The 16,727-nt window shown below is 49.0% G+C and overlaps 1 protein-coding gene across 2 annotated transcripts in view; it reads right to left on the minus strand.

Moving 5' to 3' along the window:
* The window catches only part of SRRT (serrate, RNA effector molecule), a 34,967-nt gene extending 21,675 nt beyond the window's left edge, over positions 1-13,292 (minus strand). Inside the window, exons 1-6 of one of the 2 annotated variants that reach the window (XM_080979705.1) lie at positions 13,133-13,292; positions 11,224-11,433; positions 9,990-10,118; positions 7,616-7,762; positions 5,055-5,243; positions 145-314 (exon numbers count right to left, since the gene is read on the minus strand). In XM_080979705.1, coding sequence (XP_080835831.1) covers positions 145-314; positions 5,055-5,243; positions 7,616-7,762; positions 9,990-10,118; positions 11,224-11,342 — 754 coding nt within the window. In that variant the 5' untranslated portion in view covers positions 11,343-11,433; positions 13,133-13,292. The remainder of the gene's footprint in view (positions 1-144; positions 315-5,054; positions 5,244-7,615; positions 7,763-9,989; positions 10,119-11,223; positions 11,434-13,132) is intronic. The other variant, XM_080979706.1, reaches the window with a different exon arrangement.
* Between the last annotated feature and the right edge of the window lie 3,435 nt (positions 13,293-16,727).

Genomic DNA, 16,727 nt, shown 5'->3' on the forward strand with positions numbered 1-16,727 from the left:
GCTTCTGGGATTCAGAATATTTTTTTTCTTGTTTTCCTCCTCCAAAAACTAGGTGCTTCTTGTGGTCTGGTGCGTCTTATAGAGCGAAAAATACGGTATATGCAAGGAGGACGACAACAACAACAGCAGCAGCAGCAACTGTACCGGCATCCAAGACTTTGATGATGGCGTTGGCCTTGTCAATTTCCAGCTGCAAGTTCTCGAACCAGCCATTGTCCATGAGGTAGAGGAAGACATTGAGGCGGTTCTGCAGGGCGTTGTGAGATTCCTGCTTCCTCCTGCCGGCTTCGTCCGGGTGGTATTTGGACCGGAACCTGAACGGAACCCAAATTAGCAGAAGGGTGGGGGGTGGGGAGGGGCAGGAGAAAGAGACAGAAAAGGAGGGGCGAAGGGGAGGGGAAGAAATGTGTTAGCCAGGAAAAAGGGAAAGGGAAGCACGACCCTCTCGGTCGCTAATTCACACATGCAAAGCGAGGGAAGGAGGGAGGAAACTCCAGGTGCCTTTTATGTTTGGTTTGGTTTCTGCGGAAATGGAAGTGTAGAGGGGAGGGGAGCGCTGCTTGAGGAATTTCTCGGTCGCTGGCAGGCCAGGCCAAAGCCCACCTCCACAAAAAGGGGCGCCGCTCGCTCACTGTCTCCCGCCATAGGGAAGGCGGGTGTGCCAGCGAGATTCTTTGCAGAGTGGGTGCTTCGGGGAGACTGCTTTGGTCTAAGAAAGGGCCTCTTACTCCTCGGCAACTTGGCTCGGTTCAGAATCCTTTCCCCTTCTCTCTTTGGGTTTAGTTTGTTGTTGCTGCTGCCGTTGTCAAGTTTATTCCCCGCCTTCCATTATTATTATTATTATTATTATTATTATTATTATTATTATGGTCCCAGAGAAAGCTTGTGGTTATCAAATCTACTTAGCCACTGCAAAGGGAAGGCGGGTCCTAAAAATGTACGCCTCAAGTGTCGAACGCCAGGGGAAAAAGGGGCGTCTTCAGCACCCGCCAGGAGCATCACAGGGAAGGGAGTTCCACAGCTTAGGGGCCACCACAGAGAAGGTCCTCTCCCCCTAGGTCACCCCTACCCTGAGCCTCTGAGGGTGGAGGAACTGCCAAGAGGGACCTCTCCGCAGATCCTGGCACCCGAAGGGGTCTGTAGGGAAGGAGGCGACCTTTTAGGTAACTTTAAACGCCGACACAAGCACCTTGGATTGGGTTTTCATTGTCACGCCCTGCAAGCCCTGGGACTTTAGGAGTGAAACGTAGGTCATAAATTGTAATAATAATAACAGCAGCAGCAGCAACAACTATTCCAGGCCCCTCCTGCCTCACTCTCAAGGCTTGCCACAGGCTTCTCCTCAAGCCTCCCCTGGTCTGGTCCTCCGCCATGGCCAGGTCACCGCTGCCATGCTAAAATGTCCCCACACCCCAAGCCTCACCTGCCAGGCAGGGACGGAAAGCCCTCTTTTGTCCGCAGATGCTAACTATGTGTAATAAGGAAGTAGAGCCCTGTTTGAAGAAAGCCTCAGCCCGCCCCCCAGCTCAGAGTGTGGGGAGGGCTAGCTCCACGGGGGTCGCTCCTGTCAAAGAGGTCAAACTCTGCGGGGAGATCTGGGGGTCGCTGCTTGTGAGGCAGCCATTTACTCCATTTTCGTGGAGGAGAGGGCTGTCGAAGGCTGCTAGCCACAACAGCTGCGCTCTGCCTTCACGGCCGGAGGAAGCGATGCTTTTGAATCCCAGTTGCTGGAAACAACAGGAAGGGAGAGTTGCTGCTTGCTGGTTTCTCATAACGGGCACCTGAGAACAGGATGCTATGAGCCTCATCCAGCAAAGCTCTCCTTAAGCCCTTATGGACACTGCAGCCTCCTGTCTACCTAGATTCCTAGGTTCTTTGGGGCATTCAGCTACTGTGAGTACAGGATGCAGTTCTCTCCTCTTTGGCCCAATCCTGCCTCGCCCTATTTGGGACACGATACGCTCTCAGGATTTGGAGATTGGGTGGGGGGGAGATGTAAAAGCAGCTTCGATGGGGGAAGGCAGTTAAAAAGGGGAAGGGTGGAAATTAATACAACCAAATCCAAAACACGCCTTCTACAGTCTTTTTTTTTTTTTTTTTTACCTTTTGCAAATACAAGATATGCGTTTTTAGATTTTTATTTTTTTTTTTGCTCTCAGCTCTGATTTAAGAAGACAGAACACGTCATACATACACTGAGAGGAGTCACACTCCGAGCCTTCCAAGCGAAGAGAGTTTTCTTCGGCGGATTTTTTAAGAAAAAAGCAGCACGGGCTTAACCCCCAAAAGATTGGAAAATCTCTCTCTCTCTCTCTCGCTGGGCCGCAGGACTTCGTGAAAACAAAAACAAAAGAGAGAGGAGGCTCTGGTGCCTGCGATTTCGCCCTGCTCTGCCTACATCCTGCCAAGTCACATTCAGCTAGTCACTGCATTGTGCACAGTGAAGACCCTGACTGTCTGCGCTACGGAGGAAGAAGAAAAAAAATCGCCACCACCAGCAGAGAGAGGAAGGGGGTAAAATTGAAAAGAAAAAAAAAAAGCACATTCAAGGCTCTTTGGTTTGTTTTGCTTATTTATGGATTCTCCAGGCTGAGGACGGATGGTTTTTGGAGTCTCCTGTGAGAGGTTCTTGGGAGGAGGGGAGAAAAGGCCAAGTTATTACAGTCAACAACCAATTAACAAAAATGAAAGAAGTTCAAGTCTATCAAAGGAAATTAAAATGGTCAAAAGTGAACACACACACACAGAGAGACACAGCTGTGTTAGATACCCAATCGCCTAGGGGAGAGGAACCACACACAGCTGACTCCCCTTGCTGAGATTCCCCCATCCAGCGCCGCAGCAAAGTGGCCCTCCGCTCCCCAGGCACGCAAACAATCTCGGCCACGTCCATCCAGAGGCTACCTTTCGCCCCCAGCCTCCTTCCCTTGCCCTGGAGCAACCCTCGCTAACCCTCCCGGTTCTCCGTGGGCCTGACCTGAAGCCTGCTCCACCCATCCTGCCAACCTGGTAAACTGATTTCGGATGGTTCAATAATAGCAGCTGCGGTCGTGCTCTGTAGAAACTAAAACAAAAAAACCAGAAACGTCCCCATCCGATGGGCCAAGCCCCACCCACACATGCCCTCAAAAGCAGAGTAGAGTTGTTGCACTAGAACCTGGCAGAGACCAGGGTTCGAATCCTCCCATTCGGCCCTTGGGGGCCAGTCACTGCCTCTCAGCCTATCCTATCCTGCAGGGTTACAGTGGGGATTAAATGAGGCGGGAGGACCATGAACACGCCCCCTTGAGCTCTTTGGATAAATTAAGTGGGGTATAAATGCAGCAGATAATTAACAAGATCAATACAAGGATGCTTCGCCTGACTAGTGGCTGGCAGTTTTCTTTCTCAATTTTATTTTGCGTTTGCTCAGTTTTCAAGGATTCTGCTGGAAAGCGTGCGTGTGCTTTTAACAGCAGGCGAACAAGCTGCTGGAGCTATTGAGCGGCGAACCCAAGTAAAAGAGGAACTGGGGTTTCCAAACTGGAATTCTGAAAGTATTTAGTACACAAGCAAGTCAGCTGAGAAGCAGACAGGAATTAGGAAAAAGCACAAGACATCTAAATGATGAAAAGCTGCATTTTACAAGTGAGAGGAGGGGAGTGGGTGCAAAACAGCTCGTTACCATCTGGATTCAGATAATCATGGCTGTGTTCGCACACAATGCTAAACCATGGTTTGTTCGACGAACCACGTGACAACAAGCCATGGTTTGTTCTCTCCAAAGCTTGCTTTGCTACCCAGCCTTGCCTTGAATCTTGGAGAGCATCTAGGGTAGGGGTCAAGCGAGATCACTGGGGTTAGACCCCTGGGGTTAAGACCGTAATTGGAACAAACCATGGTTTACAAGCCAGCAACAAGCCGCAGCTTCACGTTGGGTCTGCTGCCAGAGAACAAACCATGGTTAGCATGTTGGGCTTGGGACTTCTAACAAGCCACACAGACGCTAAATGAGTCATGTGTGAACCCAGCCGCTGGTGGAAGAAGTTTTTATGCTTACTGATGTGAAAGAGAACTAGTGGAAAACATGTCAAGGGAGCAAAGACGGTATGTAGGTGATGAAGATGGCAGGAGAACAACAAAGACTTCCAGAGAGGCGGGGTTTCTACACGTCTCTCATTTCCCACCTCTCTTGTCCCTATTTCCACACATTCAGTATTCCTCAGCATTCCTTTTTGACCCCCTGAACCACCACATCCTTCTAAGCAGTTTCTACATTTCGTAGAGCACACCTGAGCGCGCCAAGTCAAAGTCCGCTGCTTCAACTAAACCAACCAACTCCAACCTGACAACCTCCAGATGCTTCGGACAACGGGCGCAGCCGGCTCGGATGAGAGATGATGGGAACTGTGGTCCAAAACACCTGGAAGGCACCAGGCTGGGGGAGCCGGAGCTGAATATGCTGGGAACAGCTGGTTGATTTCATTGGCTGCCCTGGTTGTAACAGAGCTCTCCCACTCACTAACGCTGCTCTGCTATCTGTAAACTAGAAACGTAGACTAGGGAGGGCGAATTAGCACCCGAATCTGGCAGTCCAAGGGGAAAGGGGGGCCTATTTATGGGAGGGGGGCCTCAGGAACAAGGCCAGCACCCAGAATGGATGTGTGCGTGCTGCTTCTTCTAGCCTGCCTGTGTGTGTCTGGGATGGGGCTCATATACCCCGTGGAGAAAAGGTGCAAGGACTTCACAGGGATATGTGCAGAATATTCTTTCAATTAGCTGGAGACTTCATGCTACACTGAATTTTTTTAACTCACACAAGTCATTTAAAGCCCTGAGCATTCCAGCAAGCTACACCCATCGGAAGGCCAGGCAGCGGCAGCCTTCTAACGCCTGACAAATCTACCAACTGGTTACTGAATTATCTTCCGCTCTGAAGGCCTCTTATTTAGGTTGCCAGTCACGCATAACTACAGATACACATCCCTGAGGGAACCAGACCTCTCCTTGCTCCACCTCCCGCCTCTCCCCCGCCCCGGTCCAAGGCAAGAAGGCCCAGCCCACGAGAGACGTACCACTCTTCATCCTTGTGGGCCAGGAAGAAGTCTTGCATCTTTTGGCGCTGGAAGTCCAGCTTGTAGTCGTTGTAGCGCTTGACGGCTTCCGTCTCGTCGACGGAATCGTCCAAGGAGAGGAGGAACTCCTTGAAGTTCTTCATGACGGGAGGGGCGATGCCTAGGTCCACCTCCGCGATGTTCCCCAGCCTGGGAGGGAAGGAGAAAAAGGGAAATAAAAAGGTGTGCGTTCTCGCAATTCGACGTCTCCGGCGCAAAGAGGCGACCCTTTCAAAAGCAGCAAAGCTCTGCAGACCCTTTTCAAGCGCAAAGTTGAGTTGTCAAGTGCAGGAGATGGGAGGGGTGGCCTGCCCTGGATGGGGTCGCACCCCCTTGGAGGAATAATAATAATAATAATAATAATAATAATAATAATAATAATAATTTATTATTTATACCCCGCCCATCTGGCTGGGCTTCCCCAGCCACTCTGGGCGGCTTCCAAATTTTTTTCGCAGTTTGGGGCTGCTCCTGGATTTGACTTTGGCTCTGCTAACTTCCAGAATGGATTACTGCAACGCGCTCTATGTGGGGTCGCCCTTGAAGACTGGGAAACTTCAACGGCTCCAAAACTCAGTGGCCGGATTACTGGCTGGGATGCCATATAACCCTTGTTTTAAAGCAGCTGCATTGGTTGCCAGTTTGTTTTCGGACCAGATTCAAGGTGCTGACATTACACAGTGGTACCTTGGAACTCGAACGGCTTGGCTCCAGAACAAATCGGCTCCCAAACGCCGCGAAACTTGGAAGTGTTCCGGTTTGTGAACTTTTTTGGAAGTCCGACGCGGCTTCCAATTGAGTGCAGGAAGCTTCTGTGGCCAATCAGAAGCTGCGCCTTGGTTTTTTGAACGGTTTCGGGAGTCGAATGGATTCCCAGAACAGATTAAGTTCAAGAACCAAGGTACCACTGTAGTTGAAAGTTCTAAATGACTCTTGGTGGTAGATTGGGGGAGGGTCTTCTCTGTGGTGGCCCCCAAGATATGGAATTCCCTCCCTGCAGAGGTTCACCTTTCACCTCTATCATACAGCATTCCGGAGGACGCTGAAGATGCACCTCCTTCCCCTGGTTTTTGACACTTGAGGGGCATATCTTTCAGCCCCACTTTAATTTTATGATTGTTGTTTTAAACTGTTTACAACGTTTTGTTTTAAAGGTGTAACCCACCCTGGGACCTCCAGTGAAAAGTGGGCATTAGCTAAACGAATAGCTAGTATTGTTTTTATTTTACCAACAGGATTAACGACAAACCCAGTGTAAACCTGACGTAACCAATCCAAACCCTGTTAAATCCAACATAACTGTAATTACTTAAGAAGCCTGTGCAAGGCTTACTTAACTGTAATTATTTAATTAACTGTAATTACTTAAGAAGCCTGGGTACTTTCTACCGTTAAGTACCCGGAGCGGCACAATATGAATTATAAGACCAAGTGGCAACTTGGCCCTAAGCCACTTAGGGCTTTAAAGGAGCCCAGGTGGAAATTGGAAGTCAATGGAGCTGACGAAAGCTCAGTTATGTTCCCCAGCCTATGAGCACGAAGCAAAGCCCTGGTTGCTGCATTTGAAGAAACCTAAAGCTCTCAGATTATCTCCAAAGTGAGCCCCACATTGTGTGCATGGCAGGGCCGCCCCTGGAAGTAACTGAAGCATGGATGGCGGGGGCCACGTCCGTCTTCTCCAGGGCCCACCCACAGGTGATCAAATGCTGCCTTATCATCTGATTCTTCATGCCCAGGGTTGAGCCTGTTTGAAGTGCTCTTTATTTAGCTGTTTTTATTATTAATAATTATAATAATAATTTTTATTTATACCCCGCCCTCCCCAGCCAAGGCCGGGCTCAGGGTGGCTAACAAGCAATAATAAAAACAAGTTGAATGAATACAACTTAAAAACAAGATTAAAATAAAACAATTGAAACATTGAAACATTGAAATATTAAAATGCAGCCTCATCGCAGGAGGAGAAAGGAAAAAGGAAAAAGAGGGGGAGGGAATCAAGTTGATTCCAAGCCAAAGGCCAGGCGGAACAACTCTGTCTTACAGGCCCTGCGGAAAGAAATCAGATCCTGCAGGGCCCTGGTCTCATGAGGCAGAGCGTTCCACCAGGTCGGAGCCAGAGTTGAAAAGGCCCTGGCTCTGGTTGAGGTTAATCTGACTTCCTCAGGGCCCGGCCCCTCTAGGGTGTTGCTATTTATGGACCTTGAGGCTCTCCGTGGGGCAGACCGGGAGAGGCGGTCCCGTAGGTACGAGGGTCCTAGGCCTAGTTTTTATTTAGCTGTTATTATCCTGCACTGCAAGGGGTAAGAATGGATGACTTTTGGGGGTCTCTTTCGCCTCTACAATCCTATTATTCTACTTTGTCACACGGAAAGCAACAGGGAGGCATTTCAGTATTTGTAGGCACCTGTTCTTGGGCAGACGATTTGACCAACATCTCTCACAGTCTTCAGGCAGAGCAGCCCTCACCTGTGTGGCAAAGGCCACCTGGCTTGAAGACGCAGGACGTGCTCGGAGCAGCTTACCTGGCTTGGATAGGCAAGATGTGATGCTGTGTCACGTGCATTTCTGGGTGAGCCCAAGGTTGCGGAGGTCCGTAGGTAGGGCCGGTGGTGACGCCACTGTAAGGCATCTCGTAGCCGCTGTGGTAGGGGTCCGATGTGTGCTCATCCCTGCAGAAGTTTTTTGGGGGAGGGGGTAAAGTTAAAACCACCAAGAGGACTGGGGGAGAACCAAAGTGTTAATTGATCCCGATTTATTTTGGAGCAAGGGGATAGGTGTTAAAACCAGTTCTTCCCAAACTGTTTCTGGCTGGTCCACACCCTTGGTGCCATAACCTCATCCCCGGTGTGTCCTGCCTTACCCTACAAAATGCAATATTCAGAATACCAGTCTGCACAACCCACGATAACGGAACAGTGAAATTCAGAACGGTGCCCATTAACTGCACATATATTCAAAATCTACCGTATTTTTCGCTCTGTAAGACGCACTTTTTCCCCTTCAAAAATGAAGGGGAAATGTGTGTGCGTCTTATGGAGCGAATGCAGGCTCCTGGGCTTCAGCGATAGCAACGCGAAGCCTCCGAAGCGCAGAGGGAGACTCTCCCCGTGCTCCAGAGGCTTCATGTTGCTTTCGCTGAAGCCGCCTGAAGCCCCCGGAGCGCAGCAGGAACTCCCACTGCGCTCCGGGGGCTTCAGGCAGCTATCCGCAAGCCTTCGGAGCGCAGCAGGAGTTCCCGCTGCACTCCGAAGGCTTGCGGATAGCCGCCTGAAGCCTGGAGAGTGAGAGGGGTCGGTGAACACCGATCCCTCTCGCTCTCCAGGCTTCACTTCGCTGGAGAGGTGCTGAACAGTTTTCCCTCTCTGCGCAATGCCCCTTTAGCGAAGCAGGAGGAGAAATAGAAGGGGCTCCGTTTCTCCTGCCGCTTCGCTGAAGGGGCGCTGAGCAGAGAGGGGGAGGATTTTTTTCCCCCTGTTCTCCCCCTCCTATGGTCCGGTGCGTCCTATAGAGCGAAAAATACGGTAATTCACACCATTTAGCTTGATTAATTCAACAAAATGGACAAACTGGATCCTGCGATACCAGCTTTTCAAACTTGGACAATCGTTTCCACGTCCAGCATCCTTCCCCCTCCGCCCAGGTTATCCTGGATAAAGAAAAGGTTTTGCCTCCTTCTCTCGTATCACTAGAACTCGTAGACATTCAATGAAGCTGAACGCTGAGAGAGCCAGCACTGATAAAAGAAACGCAGTGGAACTGTGGAACTCCCTCCTGCAGTCACCAACTAAGGTGGCTACTAGCCATGACTGCTACATTCTGCCTCCGTAGTTGGAGGCAGCAATGCTTTTGAATTATTGTTATGTATTTATTGATACCCTGCCTTTTCCCCTGACAAGGACTCAAGGTCCTTGAGAACAGCTAATCCCAGTTGCTGGAAAGAGTTGCTCTTGTGTAGTGATCAGATGGGATGGGATTACTATGAGGAATTATAAAATATGCATCAAGCCATTGTGTCCCCAATGAAAGCATTGCGTTGACTGGGTTTGATTCATTGACAATAATTTCTGATCAAATCCCACAAGCCTCTGCATCTCTGCCATTTGCTTTCTCTACCCTGACAGGCACGTATAAGCATTCTGAAACACAGGCCAGTTGTTCATCAGACATCCTCAGTACATAAAGATAGTAGGTTCTTTGATGTAGTTTAATCTTTAGATAGATCTTAAGGTGCCAGGAAGAGAATTCACAAAGAGATGGTAAATACTGCCATCCTGCCTCTCCTGTTTATGACGTCCAGGGTTTCCTAAAAGCATGCCTTCTTGCTTCCTCTTTTATTTACTCTGAACTACATATGCGTGCTCAAGTAGGAAATGCTTTCTTTGAAGTTAGAAGTTCTTCTGATCTGACTTTGTCCCACGTGGGGTTTTTGAAATGCTCAGAGAATATCGGATTGGTTCTTACGAACGCTGTGTAAAAAGTTCTTTTGTGAATAAAACGACCTGGGCCGAGGGGTGGAGAGGAATTATTATTATACGCACTCCTCCCAGAGTCTTGCTGGTCAAGCCTCGTGTGTGTTTTATTAATCAAGTGTCCAATCCTTCCTTGCTTTCGGAACACTACACTCTTGTGCTTAGGTCCTGCTTCTGCATTTCCCAATGGGGCATTTGGCTGACCACTGTGATAACTGGAGGCTGGATTAGATGGGACACTCACTGGCCTGATCAAGAGGGGCTCTTCTTATATTCTTCATGCTCTGGAAGGTCAGCGATTCCCCAGACCTAATCCAATATGCTGTTTCTGCTGAGCAGTTCCTCTTGGGAACCAGAAACTGAAGAGCCACGTAACGCAGAACAAGAATGGAAGAAACAACCCAGAGGAGATCGAAAAGCCACCTACCAGTCTCGCCGCATCCGTTTCTGTGGAGGGCTCAGTTCGTGGCGAGGTGGGGAGAAGCGTTCCCGCCGGTTCCGGTCATAATCACGGTATTCGCCTCTGCTGCGGCGCTCTCGGCCCCTGTCCCAGTCCCTGGATGCAAACACCACAGAGCTGGTAAGGAGGGCATGCATAACTGACCCCTCTCTGCGGCTGGCAGGGCAGAAATCAGCCCAAGTGGGTTTTCTACCAGCCCTCTGTGCCATGAGCTGAAGTGCCTGAGAAATATTTCAGGACCTGCTCTACCTGGATTCCACCCTGCCCCCCTCAAAAACAGGGCAATCAACCATCAACCATCATGTGTTAAGGATTCTAATACGCTTAAAACGTTTTTCTTCAGGCAAGCCTACCCAGATGGGCAGAACTGCTGCTGTCACACAAAATACCTGCTCCACATTTATAAGAACTCAATCTTTTAGTGCAGCAGCACTTATGGAACTCCCTGCCTATTGATATCAGGAAGGCAGATTCACTGTACTCTTTTTGGTGCCTGTTAAAAACTTTTTTCTTTAGACAAGCAGGTGTTTAGAAAGCTGGTGCAGGTTTTAACCTGTATTTAAAGGTAAAGGGACCCCTGACCATTAGGTCCAGTCGTGACTGCCTCGGGGGTTGCGGCGCTCATCTCGCTTTACTGGCTGAGGGAGCCAGCGTTTGTCCATAGACAGTTTTTCTGGGTTAAGTGGCCAACATCACTAAGCCGCTTCTGGCGAACCAGAGCAGTGCACGGAAACGCCGTTTCCCTTCCCGCTGGAGCGGTACCTATTGATCTACTTGCACTTTGACGTTCCTTCGAACTGCTAGGTTGGCAGGAGCAGGGACCGAGCAACGGGAACTCACCCCGTCACGGGGATTCAAACCACCGACCTTCTGATCGGCAAGTCCTAGGCTCTGTGGTTTAACCCACAGTGCCACCCGCGTCCCTAGTTATTTTAATTCTTATTCATAGCTTTATTGGGGTTTTTTGTAAACCACTTTGATGTAGTTTTTTAAACAATCAAGCGGTGTATCATTTTAATGAAATAAAGAAAACAATAAATATAGAACTCCTTCCTATCTTGTAGACACCCTCCCCCAAGAATGAATGGGCTTTCCTGCAGCCACAGAAAAGAAAGGCATCAAGTTTGGTCTCCCTGGGAAGAGAGCAACTCTCTAAGCACATCCGCCATTGCTTCCATTCCCCAGGTCACTTGGGGTGTACCTGTCGCTCCAGTCGTCTCGCCGCCTGTCATCACGTTCTCGAGAACGGTCGTAGTCACTCCTTTCACGTCTGAATTTGTCCCTGCGCCTGCGGTCATACTCGTCATCGCTGTCACCCATAGTTGCAGGTTGCGACTATCCCTGGTTCTGCAGACAAGAGGCAGTTATTCTGAGGGGCTCCAGCACAGCTGTCTTCAGGGCAAAAAGACCCCTGGCAAAGCACAAGGAAAAGAAAAATAAGTATGCCCACACTTGTTCCCAAACATTTCCGGAACCCAACCCTTTTAAAAAGCACTATTCAGAATGACAATAAAATTCAAAGCAATAACAATTAATTGCACATTTATTCACAATCCAATTAAAACTGTTTAATTAACTCAACAAAATTGAGGAATTCGATCCAGTGATGCCAGATTTTCAATGGATAGTCATTTACATATGGTTGCGTGGCATTATAGTCAGAGAAGTTAAAAGGAAATACATTTAGAAAACTCTCGGAACGTAGAAAGATGCCTTAGATCAGTGGTTGCCAGTTAGTTAAGTACTGCAGACCCCGTTTCTCAAAAGCCAAGCCATGGATCCCCTACTTTTGAAATTGTTGATATATCTATGGCAATTTTTGTTATGCGAATGGTACCACAGACCCTCTGGAGTCCAAAGAACACTATTTGGGAACCAATGCCTTAGACTGAGTCAGGCCTCTGATCTATCTAGCTCAGTATTGCCTAGGGCAAGCATCCCCAAACTTGGCTCTCCAGCTCTTTAGGGACTACAACTCCCATCATCCCTAGCTAACAGGACCAGTGGTCAGGGATGATGGGAACTGGAGTCCCAAAACAGCCGAGTTTGGGGGTGCCTGGCCTACAGTGACTGGCAGCCGCTCTCCAGGGTTTAAGGCAGAGGATGGCCAGCCAGGGATGATGGGAGTTGCAGTCACAAAAACAGCGTGAGACCCAAGTGTGGGAAACCCTGCTGCAGACAAACCTTCCCCGACCTGGTGCCCTCCAGTGGTCTTGGGCCACACATCCCATCATCCACGGCCAGCTCAGCCCAACGATCAAGGATGATGGGTGTTGTGGTCCACCCACGCCTAGCCCACTTCGCCCAGGTTGAAGAAACACTGTTCTAGTCCAGTGTTTTCCAAATTTGGGTCTCCAGCTGTTTTGGGACTACAATTCCCATCATCCCTGACCACTGGTCCTGGCCCAACCCGGTGCCCTCCAGTGGTCTTGGACTACAAGCCCCATCATCCACGGCCAGCTCAGCCCAACGGTCAAGGACAAGCATAGGCAAACTCTGGTCCTCCAGCTGTTTTGGAACGACAACTCCCATCATCCCTAGCTAACAGGACCAGTGGTCAGGGATGATGGGAGTTGTCGTTCCAAAACATCTGGAGGGCCAGAGTCTTGGGATTTTGGGTTTCCCTTTAGGGCAAGCATAGGCAAACTCAGACCTCCACATGTTTTGGGACTACAACTCCCATCATCCCTAGCTAACAGGACCAGTGGTCAGGGATGATGGGAGTTGTAGTCCCAAAACATGTGGAGGGCCGGAGTTTTGGGCTTCCCTTAAGGGCAGGCATAGGTAAACTCGGCCCTCCAGATGTTTTGGAACTACAGCTCCCATCATCCCTAGCTAAGAGGACCAGTGGTCAAGGATGATGGGAAATGTAGTCCCAAAAACATGTGGAGGGCTGAGTTTGCCTATGCCTGGAGAAGATGGACACCGTTACATTCTAGAAAAGTAAGGTTCCTGGAGGAAGCAGATGTCCTCCAAAACATCTGGAGGGCCGGACTTTGCCTGTGCCTGGTCAAGGATGATGGGCGTTGTAGTCCACGCGCCCCTGGGGAGCCACAGGCTGAAGAGGCGCTGGTTCAGGGCCTTGGCTGCCCCGAGGGGGCCTCACTCACCGACGGGGCCGCCTCCCGCCCCGGCCAGAGGAGGAAGAGCAGGGCGGAGGAAGGCCGGGCCGGTCCTCTCCTCCTTTCCCGCCTCCCTCTCTCCTCGCTCGCCCGCGCAGCCTCGCGCTCCTTCTCCTTCCCCCGCGCCGGAAGACTGGCTCCGGGTCACCCGCCACTTCCGGTTCCTCTCCGGACAGCGAATGAGGTCGCGAGGCACGGAGGCGTGACCCGGATGTGCAATGGGAGAGGAAGAGGCGGGACTTCCGGCATCTCTCCTCCCGTTAATAATAATTGGGCTTGGGTGGAGGCGGGACTTCCGGTAACTCTCCTTCCTTTAATGATGATAATTGGGCTTGTGTGGAAAGTAAGTAACGACTTGTTAGACGAAAGCAGCGTTCGTGGAATTCATAAGGGGGAAAAAAAGGAACCAAAGCCCCGCCCAGACTAGGCAAGGGGGTGGGTGGGACGCTCTAGGACGCGGGCGCTCTGTGGCGCTCCGACATGTTGGGGAGAAGAGGCGCGAAAAAGGAGACTGCTAGAGCGTCACACGCTGCGTCTTCCGGCGAGGAGGCCGCCGGTGGCTAGAGTGTCGTCAGCGCGACAATAGAGCTGGGTGAAAGGGCTAGAGTAGCGTGGCAAGCGGAAAGTCCCGGCTCCCTTTCGCCCCCGTTCCCCAACCTGGCGCCCTCCAGAGACTCCACTTCCCGCCAGTGACAGCTGGGCGAGGCTCGCAGTGAGAGAGAGGATGGGAGTTGTAGTCTTAAAAGGAAATGTTCTCTTTTTTCTTTCTCCTCCTATGATGAAGCTGGATTTTAAAATTTTAATGTTTCAGTATTTTAATGTTATATTTTAATCTTGTTTTTCAGTTGCATTCATTCAATTTGTTTTTATTATTGCTTGTTAGCCGCCCTGAGCCCGGCCTTGGCTGGGGAGGGCGGGGTATAAATAAAAATTATTGTTGATATTATTATTATTATTATTATTATTAAAAGGAAATGTTTCCCTTTTAGAGGGCCAGGACCGCATAGCTGTCAACTTTCCCCTTTTCTTGCGAGGAATCCTATTCGGAATAAGGGAATTTCCCTTAAAAAAAAGAGAAATGTTGACAGCTATGCAGGACAGGGAAGGCTGCGCCAGGATGTTCTCTCCCTGGGCGCCCTGCTAACAGCAGCCCTGCAATATGGTCTTTGATATTTATTTTATTTTAAAACCTCTTACCATGGAGATCCCCAATTTTTGCACCAAGTTCAGGCTGGCTGCCTCAGCCTGCATAACAGATCTGCCTCCCAGTTGTCTGTTTTTTCTAAGCCAGAAAAGATCCACACCCTTTGCCCTTTCTTATATATGCACAGGGCTGGATGAATCCCTAACTGGAATTAAGACAGCCGGAAGAAATATCAACAACCTCAGATGTGCAGATGACACAACCTTGATGGCAGAAAGTGAGGAGGAATTAAAGAACCTTTTAATGAGGGTGAAATAGGAGAGCGCAAAATGTGGTCTGAAGCTCAACATCAAAAAAACGATCATGGCCACTGGGCCCATCACCTCCTGGCAAATAGAAGGGGAAGAAATGGAGGCAGTGAGAGATTTGACTTTCTTGGGCTCCATGATCACTGCAGATGGTGACAGCAGTCACGAAATTAAAAGACGCCTGCTTCTTGGGAGAAAAGCAATGACAAACCTAGACAGCATCTTCAAAAGCAGAGACATCACCTTGCCAACAAAGGTCCGTATAGTTAAAGCCATGGTTTTCCCAGTAGTGATGTATGGAAGTGAGAGCTGGACTATAAAGAAGGCTGATCGCCGAAGAATGGATGCTTTTGAGTTATGGTGCTGGAGGAGACTCTTGAGAGTCCCATGGACTGCAAGAAGATCAAACGTATCCATTCTGAAGGAAATCAGCCCTGAGTGCTCACTGGAAGGACAGATCCTGAAGCTGAGGCTCCAATCCTTTGGCCACCTCATGAGAAGAGAAGACTCCCTGGAAAAGACCCTGATGTTGGGAAAGATGGAGGGCGCAAGGAGAAGGGGACGACAGAGGACGAGATGGTGGGACAGTGTTCTCGAAGCTACCAGCATGAGTTTGACCAAACTGCGGGAGGCAATGGAAGACAGGAGGGCCTGGCGTGGTCTGGTCCAGGGGGTCAAGAAGAGGCGGACATGACTAAACAACAACATATAGGCACAGAAGCAGCTGGCCTTGCCTTGAGCACTGGCAGCAGCTCCCCATATTTTCAGACAGAGGGTCTTTCCTGGTCCTCCTTTCTCTGTGCTATGTTCATCCTCTTCTAAACGTCTCCCAGCGCTGCCAATCTCTTTTCTTAGAAGGGTCAGACCAAAGCGTAGCACAAAGGAAACTTATAAAAGGGTTTTTTTTATGACAGAAGTTTAATTTCTGATTATGCCCGAAACCCAATTTGCTTTGTCCATTTATTTTTTGTTCCTGTGTGCTGAGTTGATGTGTTTCCAAAAACAACCGGCCACTGCAACCCCAAGACCGCATTCCAATCCAGTCGGATTTCTGGGTCCCATTGTATTTGCTTATCTTGACTCTCATTTGAAATCCTAGTGTCTGTCCCCCCCAGTTTGAAGAAGGTAATTTCAGAAGTTCTCGGCTGCTTCGGATTTCACCCTCCTTCATATTACGCAAAGGTGAAGAAACTAAACAGCACCAGTCTCATCTGTTTACTTCTGTTCATTTCAAGAGGTAGGGTGGAGGCTTTTGTATGCCACCACAGCGGCAAGACTTTTATTAGCCAAAAATTGGAAATCACAAGAGATACCAACAATAGAAGAATGGCAGATGAAGATGTTGGACTTTTTGGAGCTGGCAGACCTGACTGGAAGAATCCGTGACCGGAAAGAAGAGGAGACACAAGAGGACTGGAAGGAATTTAAAGAATATCTAGCTAAATATTGTAATATAAGATAAACAGAAAATTCTTGGAAGTAATAAATAGGCTTAGGGGTAGAATAAGAACATGTGTTAGTAATTATTATGGATTTTAATATTAATAAAGGAGATGAGGTTAGTAAATGAAAGAAGTTAATATCATTAGAAATATGAATTTGGAGAACTGTTAAACTGGAGATATAATGAAATTCAGTCAGAGGAGATTTGAGGAAGTCAGTTATTAATGTAATGAAATTAGGAATTTGAAGCATTTTTCTTTATGTTATTTTTTAATCTTTTATGTGATAAATGTGAAAATCAATAAAAAAAATTGGGGGGTGGGGAGGGATGGTGGAGGCAGAGTATAGCCATTATGGCTAGTAAACCACAGAAATCCCTCTCCGCCACAAATCTGTACAATTCTCTTTTCAAGCCATCCAGGTTGGTGGTGATCACTGCCTCCCGGAGGAGCGAATTTCAGTTTAACTATGCACAAAGGGACTTGCCACCTACATACTTTAGATTTCCACCGACAGGTCTATGATGGATCTCTAGGGCAACTGGGCCTGTCATTTCCTGGCCTGGCAAACGGCAGACGAGGCAAATGGATTTGGAGACACACACACATAAACAACCCTCTCTATGGTGAAAGTAGAGACATCACCTTGCCAACAAGGGTCTGTATTGTAAAAGCTCTGGTTTTCCCAG

This window comes from Podarcis pityusensis (assembly GCF_964106645.2).
Source record: "Podarcis pityusensis genome assembly, chromosome: 13".
Classification (NCBI taxonomy): Eukaryota; Metazoa; Chordata; class Lepidosauria; order Squamata; family Lacertidae; genus Podarcis; species Podarcis pityusensis.